Source organism: Calypte anna, chromosome 4 (genome assembly GCF_003957555.1).
Source record: "Calypte anna isolate BGI_N300 chromosome 4, bCalAnn1_v1.p, whole genome shotgun sequence".
NCBI classification, from domain to species: Eukaryota; Metazoa; Chordata; class Aves; order Apodiformes; family Trochilidae; genus Calypte; species Calypte anna.
The window spans coordinates 16,624,997-16,641,904 of NC_044247.1; the positions used below are offsets into that span (position 1 = coordinate 16,624,997).

General features: G+C 61.7%; 2 protein-coding genes across 2 annotated transcripts; one reads left to right on the plus strand and one right to left on the minus strand.

Annotated features, from left to right (window-relative positions):
• Positions 1-461: 461 nt before the first annotated feature.
• Positions 462-10,927, minus strand: ZDHHC9 (zinc finger DHHC-type containing 9). The gene is made up of 10 exons (XM_030449126.1): positions 10,872-10,927; positions 10,254-10,539; positions 5,259-5,419; positions 4,524-4,682; positions 3,574-3,711; positions 3,386-3,434; positions 2,996-3,098; positions 2,742-2,845; positions 2,149-2,296; positions 462-1,554 (listed from the first exon to the last, which is right to left on the minus strand). The coding sequence occupies exons 2-10, from the start codon at positions 10,418-10,420 to the stop codon at positions 1,450-1,452; spliced, it is 1,134 nt and encodes a 377-aa protein (XP_030304986.1). The 5' UTR covers positions 10,421-10,539; positions 10,872-10,927; the 3' UTR covers positions 462-1,449.
• Positions 10,928-11,393: 466 nt separating this feature from the next.
• On the plus strand, positions 11,394-16,516 carry UTP14A (UTP14A small subunit processome component). Its single transcript, XM_030449314.1, is given in 15 exon segments — positions 11,394-11,471; positions 11,692-11,762; positions 11,952-12,016; positions 12,111-12,253; positions 12,574-12,729; positions 13,454-13,573; positions 13,641-13,735; positions 13,866-13,989; positions 14,077-14,154; positions 14,560-14,911; positions 15,019-15,473; positions 15,551-15,738; positions 15,805-15,904; positions 16,096-16,297; positions 16,300-16,516. Coding segments are annotated over 15 exon segments (2,307 nt in total). The 5' UTR covers positions 11,394-11,411; the 3' UTR covers positions 16,398-16,516.
• The last annotated feature ends 392 nt before the right edge of the window (positions 16,517-16,908 follow it).

A 16,908-nucleotide genomic window follows, 5' to 3' on the forward strand; every position in this document is an offset into this window, starting at 1 on the left:
TTCAAACCAATCAAGTTTCCTTCATTGTTTCAAAATAAAAAAAAGAAAAAAAAAAAAAAAAAAGGAGAAAAAAGAACCAAAAAACAAAGAAACCCCACCCCTCACCCTACCCCCACACTTCCTTCACAGAGAACCTGAACAGCACAGGCAGGAACCGCAGGTGCAGGCAGCCCTCAACACACTGCCTTCCAAAACACATCAGTCAAACCCCCCACCCCCAAAAGAACACACTTTTGTCACAACAAGTTTGAGGTTTGGTCAGTAGCGTGTTGGGGCGGTGGATCCCACCGCCAGCGGGGTGTGTGTGGGGCCAGGCTGCTCCCGGGACCCCCTGCCCCGGGGGGGCAGGACGGGCCAGGGCTGGCTGCAGGGGGGCAGTGACCACCATCCAGGTGGTCCCATCCCTGCTGGCAGGGAGCAGCAGGAACCGGAGCTACCGGCACCTGCGAACCCACTGAGAGGAGGACCTGGGAGAGGGTGGCCACGTCCATACCACTGCCAGGCAGGAGCATCCCGCTGAACCCTGCAGGACCACCCTGGCAGGACACCCCCCGCCTGCCACTCACTCTCCGGGGAGGGACACGAGTGCCAGGGGGGGCAGGGGGACAAAGGGACAGAGACTCAGGGCTGAGGTTCTGCAGAGCAGTGGCTGAGCGGCGTGCCGGAGCCTGCCGAGGAAGGGGAGGGCAGGACAGTGCTTGGGAAGCACCGGGGGGCAAACACAGCCCCGGCACTAGCCAGAGGGCCAGCAGCACGGGCAGACCCTCCCCATCGGCTCCAGACACCCCCTGCACAACAGCTCTGTGGGCAGCCCAGGGGGGGATCGAGGCAACCATCACCACCACGCTGGCGTCGGGGAAACAAGGGGGTGGGAAGGAAGCCACTTCAAACACTGCTGTCAACACAACACCTTCCTGACTGTTTGGGCCGCTTTTGGCACCAAAATGTCTCCTGCCGAGCCCTGCCACGTTAACCAATAAAACAATGCCACACACGAGAGGGAGGAGGGGGGAGAGGACGCCACTGCCACACACGCTTCCCCACTTCCCACCGGGATTCCTCAGTGAGGGGGACCCGAACGGTGCTTCCGAGACACTGCTGGACCACAAATCATCTCCTGGGAGACTCGGGGCCGGGCACAGGGACAGCCCCGGCCACCCAGCTGGTGCTCAGCACCCAGGACAAACCTGCGGAGCCAGGGGTCCTGCCCCGACCCGCGGGCAGACCGGCCCCGGTGTGGCCAAGGAGGTGGCACTGGCGCTGCTGATCCCTGGAGACCAAGTGAGGCAGCGCCAGCCCACACCGCCCACACTGCCAGGTGAGTAATGACTAAAGCAAAATGGCCATGAGGAATCCTCTGCCTGCCATCCAGCCCAGCTCCTCCTCTCCTCAATCACTTCCAGCTTTGATTAGACAAAAGAAGAAAAGTTCTCCATTCCAAGCAGAGGGCTAGTGCTCTGCTTGCCCAGCGTCCTGGGATGGCACCGGGAGCTCCCCAGAAGGCAGCTGCTTCTCCTCTGGCATCTCAGCCGTGCCCAGGGATGGTGCAGGGATCTGGAGAAAGAAGACAGCAGTGACCTGCATGAATGCACCCTGACACAGAGCAGCTGAGCACACGTGGGCCCCCCTGCCCTGCTCCAGCTCCACCAGGCAGAGGTCCCAGCTGTGCTTGGGAAAAGGAGCAATCAGGAGCCTCCAAACAGACAAAGCAGCAGCTTCACAAAGATATGGAGCACTGAGCTGCTCCAGCAGAAGTGGTCTGAGCTGTTTCCATCAGAGGAACAGGCAGCTCATGCCCAAGCAGGAGTAGCCCAGCCATTTCCCACCACCCTCACAGAACAACTCAAGTGGGAAGGGCTCTCTGGAGGTCTCCTCTGCAGAGATGTCCTCAATCAGGGCTCATTTCAAGGACAGAGCAGGCTGCTCTTTCCTTTGAGGGTTACCCAGGAGTCAGAGTGGCTTCACACCCTCCCAGCCAGCTTCAGAGAGATGCTGGTTTCCAGGGCCAGAGCACACCAGGCTTTTCCCCAGCAGCAAAGCCCTGAGTGTTGCTCTGTTCCTGCTAGAGTCACACTTCAAGCTTCCTCTCTGCTGGCCCAAAGCACCAGAAGCTCCAAGCCCATTGTCCCTGTGGGGGGGATGACTCACAGCACTGGGGGGAGGAAGGCTGCCCTCCTTCTGCTGGGCACTGCTCCCCTCTGACTGCCCCGCTGGCGCTGCGCTGGGACCCCTGGGGCACGACTCCTCCTGAGCTGTGCTCTCCTCCTGCTGCAGGATGCCCCGCCTGTCCAAGACACTGCAAGAAGAGAAGCACACCCTCAGCCCCACGCTGACCCTGACCCCACCTCTGCTCCCCACAGGAAAAGTGCTGATGGGAAAAAAAAATATAAAATCAGGGAAAGTGTTCCTCTGCAAACCAGGCTGTGCACAGCCTGAACCTAGCTGAGTGTATCCACCCCTCCTGTGAAAACCAAGCCCCTAGGAGAGCAGCCCAGTTCAGAGGGAGGAGCCCACCAAAACAAGTGCCCCAAAAAAGAGCCTCCACTCCACATGCCACCCCAGGGGAAGGAAACACCTCCTCCCCAGAGCATTCAGCCGTGTCCCCTGACCTCCAGAAGCCCTCAACACCCAGGATGCTGGTGGAAGAGCAGCCAGGTCTTGCACCCAAGGAAGGAGAGCTCCTCAGGGCCTTGCACTGGGCTCTGAGGGCAAAACCAGCAGGGCTGGCCCCAGGAGCTCACCTGGGGGGCAGGGGCCCACAGAGCACCTCGCAGCAGTTCTTCACTATGTTGCCATGGCTGTAGGGATTCTGCACGCGGTTCTTCCCAGTCCAGGACCCCTTGATCTGCAAGACAGGGCACAAGCTCAGCTCTGCTCCACCAACTCCTGCTGCCACCCACAGAGCTCTGCCTCGTCCTGCAGGGCAGGGCAGCAAGGGAGACACAGCCCTGACAGGAAAGGAGATGGCTCAGAGGAACAGGAAGACTCTACTTACGTCTTCGTTGGTTGTCTGATTCAGTGCCACCAGGAAGGTGTGGAACCCAGTTAACCCCACCACTGACCACAGGGTGAAGAAACAGATGAGCACCTCCAGTACAGTGAGCACAGTTAAGGACAGGGAACAGCCTGGGAACAGTCCCACCCCAGCTGTGCCCTGTCCCCAGGCACACTACCCTGACTTTACTCCTTCTCCAGACAGGGTTTTCTGTTTTGCTCTCCTCCCAAAAGCCACAAAAATGCTCCTCACTTTGTAATCATGGGGGAAAATGCCCTTAGAGACTCCTTGGAGAAGCCTGGGCCTCAAGACTACAGTCCTACTGCATTGCAGCTCACACTAACCCCCAGCTCTGGAGAAGCCAACCCCTCACATGCTGTGGAAGGATATGTCCCTGGGGTTTCCTTCAATGTGTTCAGAAACCCAATCTTCAGAGATTCTGGCAATATAAAGAGAGACATTTATTTTTTTTCTGGAATATCCCACCACATTCTTCCCTGCTCCAATCATCTCAGGGTTCCCGACACCATGGGTACCCCCTGGCCCCCAGCCACCCACCCCTCTGCAGCCAGACTCACTCAGTGCTACGTAGACTATGTTGAAGGTGAAGATGTAGATGGTGAGGAGTGAGAGCGAGAGGATGAAGAGGTAGAAGTAGCGGTAGTTCCTCTTCCCCACGCAGTTGCCCACCCAGGGACAGTGATGGTCGAAGCGCTCTGTGGAAGCAGAGGTGGACATCACCACTGCTCCTCTGTTCCAACCCAACCATGTCCAAGGAACCCTTGGCCACCAGAGCCCAACCCTCTGCTATCTCCAGGCCCCACATCACAGCCCCCATCTGGAAGGGGAGGCCCGGCAAGAAAGTGCAAAACTCTTTTACTGACGAGTTGTTTGGCACTCAGGATGGAGCTCAAGAGCTTGGCCCCATGCCTGTCTCCTCGCCCACAGACCTGAGGTGTAATGGCTTTTAATAGAGCAGCACACAGGTCAGATGAAGGTCTGGAGGTCCCAGGAGTTCTCTAACCCATGTGCCCCGTTCCTCCTAGCAGAATAACAAGAAGAGAGCTCAAGGGACTACGTGAGCACTCGAAGGGCTAGGAACCTGAGGAAAGGGATCCATAAGAACAGGATTTCCTCCTCCAATCACAACGCTAGGAGCACGTGTGCTCTGCAGCAGGAGAACAAAACTCAGGGGCACTCAGCATAACAGCAGAATCTCCACCTGACCAAAGAGCTGTTTTCACCCAAGCCCCAGCTCTGTCCTGGATCCCTCTGGCCCAGCAGCTCAGTGAAACTGAAAAATGGGCTGATGGTCAAGTCAGAGCAGTTACTGCCAAAGAAGCATTGGCAGAGATGAACCATCTGCTCCAGGTTCTGAGCAAACCTCCAGCTCCTTGAGCTCAGGATTAGGCAGCTCATCCCGGTCTGTCACACCCCAGCACCCCTCTGGACTCAGCGTGAGCAGGTGCAGACCCCAAAGGCTGTCCTGGGGACAAGCACCTCCTCCTCCTCTTCCTCCTCCACTCACCCACACAGTTGTCACAGATGCTGCAGTGGGAGGCACGGGGTGGGCGGAAGATCTTGCAGGTGTAGCAGTACTTCAGCTTCACGATCTGGTTGTTGATCTGGAAGTTTTTGATCCGCGGGGGCGGGCGCTGACCCTGCGGCACGGCCCCGTTGGTGGCCTCTGAGAGAGGGAATGGAGCAGAGATCAGACTCACTGCTGCAACACGACAGCCCCAGAAGGACAACTCACCCTCCTCCCCACGGGATCAGAGCTGCTGGGGCTGGAGCCAGCGGCTGCAGCTCTGCTCGCTCGGTCCAGAGCCAACCTGGCAACTTGGAGGCAGGAAAAGGGACAGCAGAGCTCTCAGAGCACACCCAGTGGGGCTGGGGCTGTGTGTCTGTGTGTCACTGAGCAGGCCAGCATCCACCACACCTCCTCTCTGCCCCGGTGATCACGGGACCCACACCAAGCCCCCTCCCAAAAGCAAACCCGAGTTTGTACACACACACAGTGATGAGAGAAAACTGGCACGTGAAAAGGCTCCCAGAAAGGGAAGCAGCAACATGGCACCAGCTTTTGGGAGACTCAGCCAAGCAGAATCAGCCAGCAGGTGGAAAGACGCCCTGCTTGGGTGCAACCCTCACGTGTGGAGGGCCGGGCTGGAAGCAGAAGCAAGCTCTGCAGAGAATGTACCTAGAGATACGCCAGAAATAGAGAGGCTTTTCCAGCCAGCAGCTCAGCTGGCTCCACACTCACCGATCTCCATCTCGATGAAGGCTGCCTCGTCAGGCAGGGCCCTGGGGATCACCCCGGGGTCACTGAAGCTGGTCCTCAGGAGCGTCGCCATGGAGAAGAGGAAGAGCACTGCTGCAAACACGGGGATGGCCGGGGAGAGCTGGACAGCCAGGTACCGGCACCTGCGGGGAGAGGCCGGGAGGGCACGGATCAGCACACCCCAAAGTCTGCCCCAAACCTGCCACGGCACCAGGGAACAGGCTCTGCTCAACGCTGGCTACACCTGGAGGAGAGAAGCTGCTCAGCCCTTCCTTCCCATCCCTCCCTCACAGGGCAGCACCCCCAGGGCAGCTCTGACAGCCAGGCACCACCAAAGCACCACCGTGTTTTTACCCAGCCAGGCACAGTGCCATTCCCAGCATTTTGTTTTGTTCCCAGCTCCCATTTTGCTCAGTCATGGGTGACACCAGAAATGCCACTGGCCAGAGGGAGGGATCCTGCCTGGAGGAGAAGCACCCAAGGCCTGGGCTGAGCCCACCACTGGAGAGAGCCCAGAGGCATAGAGTGGGAATCTCCACTGGCCCCTACAGAGGCAGCAGCTTTCAGTACCACAAAAATTCCTTTCTCGGGATTAACTGGGTCCTGTGATTCTCAGGAAGGGGATTCAGGTGGAGGTGCAGCATTCCCATGGTTTCCTTTGGCTTTGCTGAGGTGTGGAACAGGAAAGCTCTCAATCTCCTGCCCCAAAACAACCCCAGCTCCAAAGAGGAAACTCAGCATAAGGTTTGTTTGCTTTATAAGTACAGAAAGGTCCAAGGAGGAATTTATGTTGCTAATCCCACTGATTTAGGCAGGGCAAAGGGAGCAAGGGGATTAATCTCACTGTTCCCTATGTCACTTCTGGACACCCACAAACACAGCTCCCCCAGCACTGCAGCACAGCCCTGCAGACCTCACTGCTCAGAGAAGTACGGGGATGAAACAAAACGTATTTTTAATCCCGATTCAGAAACACCCTATTTCCATGGCCTGTGTGCAACAAAACGGGCTGAAGGCTGAAGCTACAGAATGCTTGTGACACCCAGGACCTGTCCCCTGCACCAGCAGGGGTAATTTCAGCCACCACAGCCCTGGGAGTTGTCCATGTGCAGTGTCCTGACAGCACCTGGAGAGCTAGGCCAGGCAGCCCAGGGCTGGGCTCACCCTACAGATAACTTTGCTTTCCCTTTGCAAGGGCAAAGTCTATGGAGAGAGCTGCAAGCCAGTCAGCCATTAAACAGAGTCCCTGGCTCCTGATTTAGGAAGGAATAAGGGTTGATTCCTATAAAAGCTGGATGCACTCTGCCCCAAAGAGCCACAGCTCGATGTGACAGCTTTTAGAACTGTTGCCAACACCACAAAGAGGCTTGTGGCTGTCAGAGCTGAGCCCAAACTGCCCCAGACACACACTCCCCTCTCCCAGGTTCCGCCAGGGCTGTCAGCAGATTCCTCACCTGCAAGCAGGCTGTGACAAACCTCCCACCCCACTGGCACTGCACCCCCAGGGCTGACACCGACCCCCCCTGCCTGCCCCCGGCCCTCCCTGCTCTCCAGGAGGTGTCACTGGGGGATGTTCCAGGAGCCACCGGAACGCTGGGCAGAGGGGGAGGCACCGACCCAGGGGCCGAATCGGGGCCGGGGAGCCCGGGGGAGCCCGGCCCACCCCGGGTCTGCAGCACGACCGCGCTCAGCGATTCGTCCCCAGCGCCGAGGAACGGACATTTTAAAGATCTTTTGTTTGGGAAAGCCGGGAGTCAACAGAGCCCCAGTGTTGGCACGTCAGGGTGTTGCTCCTCCTCCGCTCCCGGAGCTGTATCTGCGCTCCTGAGCGTTTTGTCATCTCACAGCAGACAATAACAGCACTATCACCACTCAGCATCACCGGGGGGGCGAGAAAGGCTCAGACAAAGAGATCCTTGGAGCGGCGGGGGCAGCAGATGGGAGGTGCCACAGTGGCACAGGGACCGCTCGGCCCGTTCTGCCGGCAGAATCCGGGCAGGTCCGCGGCTCCGCAGGAAGGAAGGGGAAGGGCGGGGAGGGGAGCTCAGCCCCAGCACCACACCTGGAGGGGTCGGGGGCCCTCTCCCCATCACCGGGGTTGCCCACGGAAACTCGCACCGTCTGTCAGCACGGACACACGAAGTGCTGGTGATGGACCCGGTCCCGGTGCTGCCGCTGCCACGTGCTGCCAGCCCCACCGGTGCTGCAGGGGCAGCACCTCTCGTTTTCAGGGCAAAAACCTCGATCTTTGGGGTTGGGGAAAAATAAAACAGAAAAATCTAAGTCGCCTGGAGGGTGAAGGGTAGGGCGGTTTGTTTGGTTGGGGTTTTTTTTTTTAACTCATTAGAAAATAAATTTTAATCTGCAGATAAAAAATCAAGAGGTAGAGGTGGTTGGCTGTTTGGGAAAGCAAACGGCAGGAGCCTGGTGCTGCAGGCACGGCCTGGCCTGTGACATCCACAAATGCTGAACACTGAAAAGGCTGAGGACAAAAGGAATTCAGTCCTCTTGCAGCTGCTGGGAGAGCAGAGCTGAGACCTCTCACTTCAGGGGGGGAATTACAGACCCGCTGGCACACTGCACCGAGGAAACCCCCCAGCACCCCTCCAAACTGCACTGAGGAAACCCCCAGCCCCCCCAGGTGGGGGACACACTACATCCCATCACCCGAATTCCCAGAGGGGCTCACTAAGTGCTGTACCTGGGCTCCTCCTCAAGCACAGGCAGACAACCAAGCGCCCTATCACAAAAGCTGACATGCCCAGTGAGTGCCTGAAACAGCGCCAAAAGGACGTGAAACGGGGTTCTATGGGACGGGTTAGGGCCGTAGAACAGACCCCATTAACCTGGGGGGCCCTGGGGGGAGCTGCTCTCTGCCAAGGTGGTGCCGAGAGGTGCCCTTGGGCAGAGGACTCGGGTCCCTGCGGAGCACTTCCTAGCACAGCTCCAGGGCTCTGCCCGGCAGGGAGGGAGGAGCTGGGTCTCCAGACACGGCACCTGGAGGTCCGGCACCCTCCGGGTCCCGCCGGCTCACCCCACCCGCGGGTCCCCAGCCCCCGGTGGCTTCAGCGCCCGGGGCACATCGGGTGGGCAGGGGGCTGCCGGGAGGGAGAGAAGCCCCCGGGCAGAGGCAGCCCCGGCATTTCATGGCTGGGAAGGACCCTTCCAGCCGGGAAGGCGGTGGCTGTCCCCGTGACGGGTGACACCAGCCACCGCCAGCCCTCCAGCCACCGCGCTTGTAACCGGAGCACGGCCAGAGCAGCTGGAGGGTGAGGATCAAACTCCCAGCGAGCAGCGAGAGCTGCAGGCGTCCCCCGGGCCCGCTCAGACAAGGTGTGACTGCGCAAGTGATTCAGCTGAACAGAACCGGCACCCCTGCAGCCAGCACCCAGCACAGGCTGCTCCTCCCCAGACACATCCCCAGCACCCGAACTGTTCCTCCGCAGTGCAAACTTTAACGGGGGGGAGGAAATCATCGATTTCCATCTCCTCAGCTTGGCTGGACGAACAGAAACATCCTGGGGATTATTACACCTGCTCCCTACCACCAGCTCGGAAATTCACCCAAACAATTTCAGAACCAGCCCACCTCTTCCAAACACAGAGCATTAAGCTTGTCGTGCTGCTGACAGGACCAAAATTATATTCTGGATTTTCCCAAACTTTCTGCCTACACAGCTGGGAAGGCAGCGACCAGGGCAGGCAGCAGGCAAGGGGGACACAGCAGAGGTGGCCGTGGCTCTGCTCCTCTGCCAAGGACAGTCTCCATGGGGAGCAGAATCAGTGTTTCTGGAGCAGCAAGAAGTGTTTCTGGAGCAGCAACACCTATTAGTCCTTGCTGCAAGGCAGGGCATCTTTAGCTCCATTTTTGAGATGGGGAAATGAAATCAATCAACCAACAAACAACAAACCTCAGCCGTGTCACCCCACACCTGTGAATCCCAGATGAGTCAGGGATAATTTGGGCTTTCCTCACTCAGGAGCCCCAACATCTTGTGTTGCAGCTCTACAGCCCCCGTCCCCAAAGCCACACCAGGACTAAGCAGAAAGCCAGCCTGACCCCTGGCCCAGGCTGCTCCACAGCTGCTGTGGGGTGTGGGAAGCCTCAGCAGAGTGTTCCAGAAAGCACAAGACAGCCACTAAGGAGAGGGCAATGCTGGGCCAGGGGAGGGTGGGACAAGTTCCCCGGGCTGGGAAAGAGGTCTAGGAGGAGAGCTCCATGTGTCTGCAGGAACAGCCAGCCAGCAGTTGCTGCTCCTCATTTTCCTGGCTGAAAGACCTTTCGGTTCACCCAGTGCCACGGAGACCTTCACCCCCCGCAGCAGAGCAGAAACATGCTGGGGGAACTTTCACAGCTGTTTGCCTGAACCAAGCTCATCCCAGGGCAGGCACAAGGGGCAGTCCTGACCCCTCCCCACCACTTCAGCAATTGGGAAAACACTTGGCGGTTTTTTTCGGTTTTGTTTGTGTTTTGTTTTTTTCCCTAGGATTAGTCTGAGGCCAGAGCAGTTCCCCAGCCCAACGAGGAGGGAGAGCTGCGGGGAGGGGGCAGGTCCTGCTCTTTGGGCAGCGTCCAAGGCTTATGCTGCATCTCTTGATGCTGCTGAGAGGGTCTAAAAGGGCATCCGGAGCCTCTCCAAGGCTCCTAGATGGATGGAGGGCAGACGGGACCAGCGCTAACCCCGGTGCCACCGGGCTGGGTCACCGGCCAGCAGGCAGGGAGGCTGCAGCAGCAGCTCCCTGGTACCCGGGGGGTCCCCGTGCCCCCAGCCCCTCTCGCCGGGCTCAGGTTCCCAGCACAGGCAGCACAAGCGTGGGGAGGAAAAGCCAAGGGGCAAAGCTCTGGCAGGGCCCAAAGCCTCCAGGGTCAAGCCGAAGAGGCAGATCCCAGCGGAGGAATCCGTGCCAGGCTCCCTCCCTCCCCGAGGCCACCGGGCAGACCCAGCCCCGTCCCCGGGGTGGCGGGAGGGAACTCACTCGAAGGCGAAGAAGAGAGCGCAGGTGCCGAGGATGAGGAAGAGGGTCAGGTAGAAGATGCCCTTCTGCCGGGCCATCATGATGCGGCCGTCGCAGCAGAAGGTGTTCCTGCCCGGCAGCTTCTCCCATTTCCGAACCACCTTCTTCCTCGCCACCATCACCGACATGGCGGGGCCGTCACTGGGGCGGCGGCGGCCGCCACACCTCCGGGCGCTGCTGCTGCTGCTGCTGCTCCGCCGCCCGCACCCCCGGCATCCTCAGGGGCCGCGAGGGGCTGGGCTGGGGGCTGCGGGGAGAGGGAGAGCGCCTCAGCACCGGGGGTCAGCCCGGACCGGCACCGGGAGGGGGGGGGGCGGCGGCTGTCACCATGGAAACCCGAGCGCCCCGGAGGGGGGTCGCCATGGAAACCCACCGGGAAGGAACGGGGGGGGGGGAAGCAGGGCGCGGTCCTGAGGGGAGAGCCCAGGCCCCAGCGGGAAGGGATGGAACGGGACCGGGCAGGCCCCGCCCTGCGGCCGCGCCGGGATCCGAGCCCGGGAGGGGAAGAAAAGGGGAAAAGAAGAGGAAGGGAAGAGGAAGAGAAGGAAAACGGAAGGGGTGCCCCGCGCCGCCGCTCACCCGGTGCCGGTGCGGGCCGGGCCGGCCGCTCGCTCCCTTAGCGGCGCGGGAGGGGCCGCCACGCCCCGCGCCGCCGTGGGGGCGGGACCTGGGCAGCCATTGGTCCGTGCCAGCCTTCCGCCCCGCCCCCCCGCTCCCATTGGCCGCGCCGCACGTCACTCGGCAGCCGCTGCCCCCGCCCCGGTGCGGACAAGGGGAGGCGGGGCGGGGGGCGGGGCTCGGCACGTGGCCGGGGCGGGGTCCGGAGGTGCAGCCCTCCCGGTTTGTTCCGTGCAGCGCCCGCCCCTCTCCGGGGCTCCCCGGGGCTCCCCGGTTTCCAGCCAGCCCAGGGCGCCGCCCTCTCCCCGTTTCTCCTCCTCCGCCCGCCGGGTCCCGTTGCCATGGTGACCGTGACGTCGGGCAGGGCGGGCGGAAGCGCGGCGGGGTGGCCGCAGCCCGGGCGGAAGCGGCGCTGTACGGCATGTCGCGTGGCAGCGGCGCTTTACGGCAGGTCGCGCGTTAGCGGCGCGGCGTGCACCGGGAGGGAGCGCGGCGGCCGCGATGGCGGAGGAGTGGCTGGGGCAGGAGGCAGCTGGGACCGGCAGCGACGGCGAGGATGAGGTGAGCCGAGCCGGGACGGGCTCCTCGGCAGCTCCCGGCTCTCCCTCGCCCCCTGCGGCTTGGGGCGGAAGGCGACCGGGGGCACCGGGGCGAGGCCGGGAGATGGCGGGGCACGGGGGAGCGGGTGTGGGCCGTGCTCCGCGTCTGTTCGGCGGGGTGGCAGCTCCGCCGCGACCCCCGGGCCGGGCCGAGCTCGGTAACCGCGTGTGCTGTGTGGCAGGGGCAGGAGGACGGCGAGCGGCGGCACCGGCAGCTGCTGGAGGCGGTCAGGTCCCTGTCCGGACGGAAGCGGTGAGTGGGGGGGTGCCCGAGGGGCTCCGCCGCCTCCCCATCGCCTCCCCGTACTCCTGGGGGGCTGGAGGGAGGGCGCCCCGTGCCCGTTTCCCTGGCACCGGCTGGAGGAGCCGCCCCGGGGGGCGCGGGGAGCCTCTTGGCTCCTTTCCTCTTCGCTTTGGGCTCCTTTCCTCTCCCCCCGGGCAGGCGGCTGCTGGCAGAGCGCACGGAGCCGAGCACTCAGGTGTCAGAGTTCAATGTCAGCTCCAAAGGTGAGGGGGGGTCTGGGGGACCTCCCCGGGGTTTCGCAGCCCCGGGACCGGGTCGTGCTGTGCCGGTTCCGACCCTCCCCACCTCCCCGTGTAGGTGCCGGGGAGAAGCTGGTTCTGTCCGAGCTCCTGCAGCCCATCCGCCCCAAGTCTGCCCTGGGCAGGGTGAGGAAGGAGCTGAACAGGGTGAAGCAGAAGAAGGCAGTGGAGCTGCCCCTCAGCAAGGAGGAAGCCCAGCGGGTGAGCGGGCTCTGCTGCAGCCCCCTGCCCCCTGATCCCCTACCCTGCCCCCTGATCCCCCGCCCTGCCCCCTGATCCCCCGCCCTGCCCCCTGATCCCCCGCCCTGCCCCCTGATCCCCTGCCCCCTGATCCCCTGCCCCCTGATCCCCTGCCCTGCTCCCCCCCCTGCCCTGCTCCCCCCCTGCCCTGCTCCCCCCCCCTGCCCTGCTCCCCCCCCCTGCCCTGCCCCCCCCCCTGCCCTGCTCCCCCCCCCTGCCCTGCTCCCCCCCCCTGCCCTGCTCCCCTCCCTGCCCTGCTCACCCTGTCCCCTCTCCCCCAGGTGGTGCGGGAAGCTGCCTACGTGGGCACCTCGAAGGAGGTGGGGAGGTGGCAGGAGGTGGTGCTGCAGCACCGCCGGGCAGAGCAGATGGTGTTCCCCCTGCAGCAGGACATCCCCACGGTTGTGCCCCTGGAGCAAACAGCCTCAGCCTGGAAGGTGTGGGTGCTGCTGGGTGCCACACAGCTCACCCTCCCCTGCTCCTGCTGCGAGGAGGAGGAGGAGGAGGGAGGCTGTGGCAGGCACATGCTGAGCTCTGGAAGGTGGAAGGGGGAACATTCTTTGTGTTCCTCAGACAGAGCAGGGGTGTGGGTGAGCTCTGGAAGAGGATGGGGAGGTTGGGGCAGGGGGGTTGGAGTCTGCTCTGCTCCCCTCTTTTCAGCCTTCCAGCCCTGGGCACACAGGGTGAGCCCCCTGGGACCCCTGAGCAGGGCTGTGTTAGTTATTTAGTTAAGCATTTAGTCTGGAGAAGAGGAGGCTGAGTGGAGACCTTGTTGCTTTCTTCAGCTACCTCAAGGGAAGGTAGAGCAGGAGGGGAGAGACAGCATCTTCTCCTTAGTGGAGTGTGACAGGACCAGAGGGAGTGGATGCAAGCTCAGGGTAATGGTGGAGTCACCAACCCTGGAGTTATTTAAACAGGCTGTGGACCTGGTCCTTGGGGACGTGGCCTAGTGGTGAGCTCACAGTGCTGGTCAGAGGTGGGACTGGATATTCCTGAGGGTCTGTTCCAGCCAAAGGCATCCTGTGATGGTGTGACCCCAGGAGGGGGGACACACTGCTCCAGGCCCTGCTGTCATCAGGAGCACCAGGAGGGATGGGAACAGCTCTGGCTCTTGTAGCTGTTCTCTCCTCACACTCCCACTGTGTCTCCTCTGCCCAACAGGCCCGGACTCCCCTGGAGCAGGAGATCTTTGGGCTGCTCCACCAGACCCAGCAGCCCACCACAGACCCTCTCCTGACGCCGCAGGAGGTGGCCTCGCTGCAGGCCATGAGCTTGGAGGAGGTGAGTGCTGCTCCCCAGCCCCCAGGTCCCTGTCTGGGTGCAGCCCCTCACCCAGATGTCCCCCCAGGCCCGGCGGCGCAGGGCAGAGCTGCAGAGGGCCCGGGCCCTGCAGTCCTACTATGAAGCCAAAGCTCGGCGGGAGAAGAGGATCAAGAGCAAGAAGTAAGGTGGTGCCAGGGCAGGGAGTGGGCTGGATTCCAGCAGCCTCTTCCTTCCCGGGATCCACAGTACCTCTGGCAGCCCCCTGCCCTCCCCCTGGGCCCTCCCTCACCCCCTCCCTGGCTCCCCACAGGTACCACCGTGTGCTGAAGAGAAGCAGGAGGCGCCAGGCCCTGAAGGAGTTTGAGCTGCTCCAAAAGTCAGACCCCGAGGCTGCCTTGGCCAGGCTGGAGGAGCTGGAGCAGCTCAGGATGCAGGTGAGGCTTCTGTGCTGCCCCTGGGGACATCCCTGTGTCTGGGGGGGGTCTCCTGATGAGGATTCTCCTCCCTTCCTCTTCCCCCAGGAGCGGATGAGCCTGAAGCACCAGAACAAGGGCAAATGGGCCCGTTCCAGGGCCATTGTGGCCAAGTATGACCTGGAGGTGAGATGTCTGGGTCATGGAAGGGTTTGGGTTGGGAGGGACGTTCAGAGACCATACAGTGCTGCTGTGGGCAGGGACGTCAAAGCCCCATCTGACCTGATCTTGAGTGCTTCCAGGGCTGGGGCATCCATACCTTCACTGAGCACCCTGTGCCAGTGTCTCACCACACTCGTCACAGATCATTATTTTTTTTATATCTAAGCTAAACTTGCTGTCTTTTAGTTTAAAATCCTTGCTCCTTGTCCTGTCACTACAGACCTTTCTATCATGACTCTCTCTGATGTCTTCACACCCCTTTTTATGTAGTGAAGGCCCCAGCAGGGTCTCCAGTGCTGTCTGGGGAGGGAGGGGGTAGCTGGGGGGGGCACCTTGTTCTGGCTACAAACACCTCATCCCTCCCCCCAGGCCCGCAAGGCCATGCAGGAGCAGCTGGCCAAGAACAAGGAGCTGACACAGAAAGTTCATGTGGAGCTGCCCCAGGAGGAGCCAGGGGACCCTCCTGGGGAGGACCTCACACCGGTGACTGTCCCCACTGTCCCCTCGGGTGCTGGCACAGCCAACCCCTGGATGCTGGGGCAGCCCAGCCACCCAGCTGAGGGGCAGGAGGGGCTGGGGGAGGCCATGGTGCCTGGTGCTATGGAAACCAAGGAGGAAGAGGAGGAAGAAGAAGAGATGTCAGAGGAGGAAGCTCTGCTACAGGACTTCACGCAGAGGCGGGAGGCACGGCAGCGGCGGGCAGGGAGCCCCGAGGGACCAGGTGAGGAGAGGGGCCAGGGGCTGGGTGCTGCCCGGTGTCACACAGCTGTCTTGGCCCCTCCCTGCCCCGGGGGGAGGACAGCTTCTCATGGTCGCTTCCATGTGCAGGTGCTGATGAGGCAGAAGCAGTTTCTGAGCTGGCAGGGGACAGCCTCGTGCCCCCTGTCCCTGCCAAGGAGCTGACGAGTGCAGGGGTGGAGCAGTCCTCCCGGGCACAGGAGCAGATCCTGCTGTCAGGACAGCTGAGCCGGGTGCAGACCGTGGAGGACATGGAGGCTCTGGCATCGGAGGAGCGTGTGGAGGAGCAGGAGCAGCAGGAGAAGCGTGTGGAGGAGCAGGAGCAGCAGGAGAAGCGTGTGGAGGAGGAGCCTGGGGAGCAGCAGGAGAAGGCAGCGGCCAGGGGAACAAAGCGGCGAGTGCAGCAGCAGGAGGCGGGCAGAGCTGGGGGCAGACCTGCCAAGAAGCCACCAGCCAAGAGGAAGATGATCAGCCTGGAGGCTGTGATGTCGGGGAAGCTCCAGGAGCTCCAGTCCCCCGTCCTCCCCGTGGTGGTGGAGGAGGAGGTGAGCAGGACAAGCTGACCCATCCTCCCTGGGGATCGGGAGGGGGGCATGCAGGGGGCTGACTCCTCTCTCTGCAGGAGGGTGGCATCGACCAGAGAGGGGTGATCACTGAGGCCTTTGCTGGGGATGACGTGGTGGCTGATTTCCAACGGGAGAAGCTCAAGGCAGAGCAGGCTGGGAAGCCACAGCCCCTCAACCTGGTGCTGCCGGGCTGGGGCGAGTGGGGGGGGACGGGGCTGAAGCCCAGCGCCAAGAAGGTGAAACGGTGAGTAGTTGTGACAGAGCTGCCACCACCCCCACAGCCTGCCCTGACGTCCACCTCGCCCCTCAGGTTCCTTCTCAAGCCACCCCCCGCCCCTCCCCGCAAGGACCGTCACCTGCCCAACGTCATCCTCAGTGAGAAGCGCAACATCCACGCAGCAGCACATCAGGTGGGTGACACCCGGGTGCTGCCAGTCCCCCGGTGGGACAGGACTCTCCCCTCGCCCCTTCCCAAAGCTGCCTGGATCCCTGCAGTCTCTGACCACCCGCCTGGGTGACCCCGAGGCCAGCAGGGTGATGGAGGGAGGGGGAATTTGCAGGGCTGCAGGTGAGGGCACAGAGCCTGAGCTGTTTCCCCCAGGTCAGCGAGCTGCCCTTCCCCTTCGAGAGGCACCAGCACTTCGAGCAGAGCATCTGCACCCCCCTGGGCACCACCTGGAACACACAGCGTGCCTTCCAGAAGCTGACTGCCCCCCGTGTCATCACCCGAGCAGGACACATCATCCAGCCCATCTCTGCAGAGGATGTCCCCGACATGGCCACCACGAGGGGGGGGGGGACAAACCAGGGCTGGAGGCTCTGCCCAAGAAGCTGGAGCAGCCCCGGCGCCGCCCCCGCAGGAGGCTCCGTGCCCAGCACCTCCCACTGGTCCCCACACAATAAACCTCCAGGGCTGCTCTGTCCCTGTGGTCCCTCTGGCTCGGGAAGGGGGAGCTGGTGTCCTTCAGGCTGCCCCTGGTCCCTGGGTGGGACAGAAGGACTTGGAGGGGTGCAATGGGACTGGAAAAGTTAATGGGGATGGATGGGGAGCCTGTACTCTGTCAGGGTTGGACTTCCCCTGCCCTGTGGTTTTCTTTCATAGCTCCATTTTTTAAGGGTAATACAGCACTGGTATATATTATTATTTTTAATCTTGGCCTGCGGATGAGGCTGTGGTTGTGTTGCATGAATTTACCCCAGGCTGCAAAAAAACCAAACAACTGAGAAAAGGAAAGGAAGCAGTGAGCATTTCCATGCTGTGAAGCTGGAGAGCCCCTGTCCAGGCTGGTGGCCCCAGCTTGAAGCTTCCCCCTGCCCCAAAAGCCGTGGGAAACCTTCACCCAGGTCCCCAGGGATGTTACAAGAGCAATTTATTTTTTTTTTTTTTTTTTTTCAGTGAAAGCTGCAGTGCCCC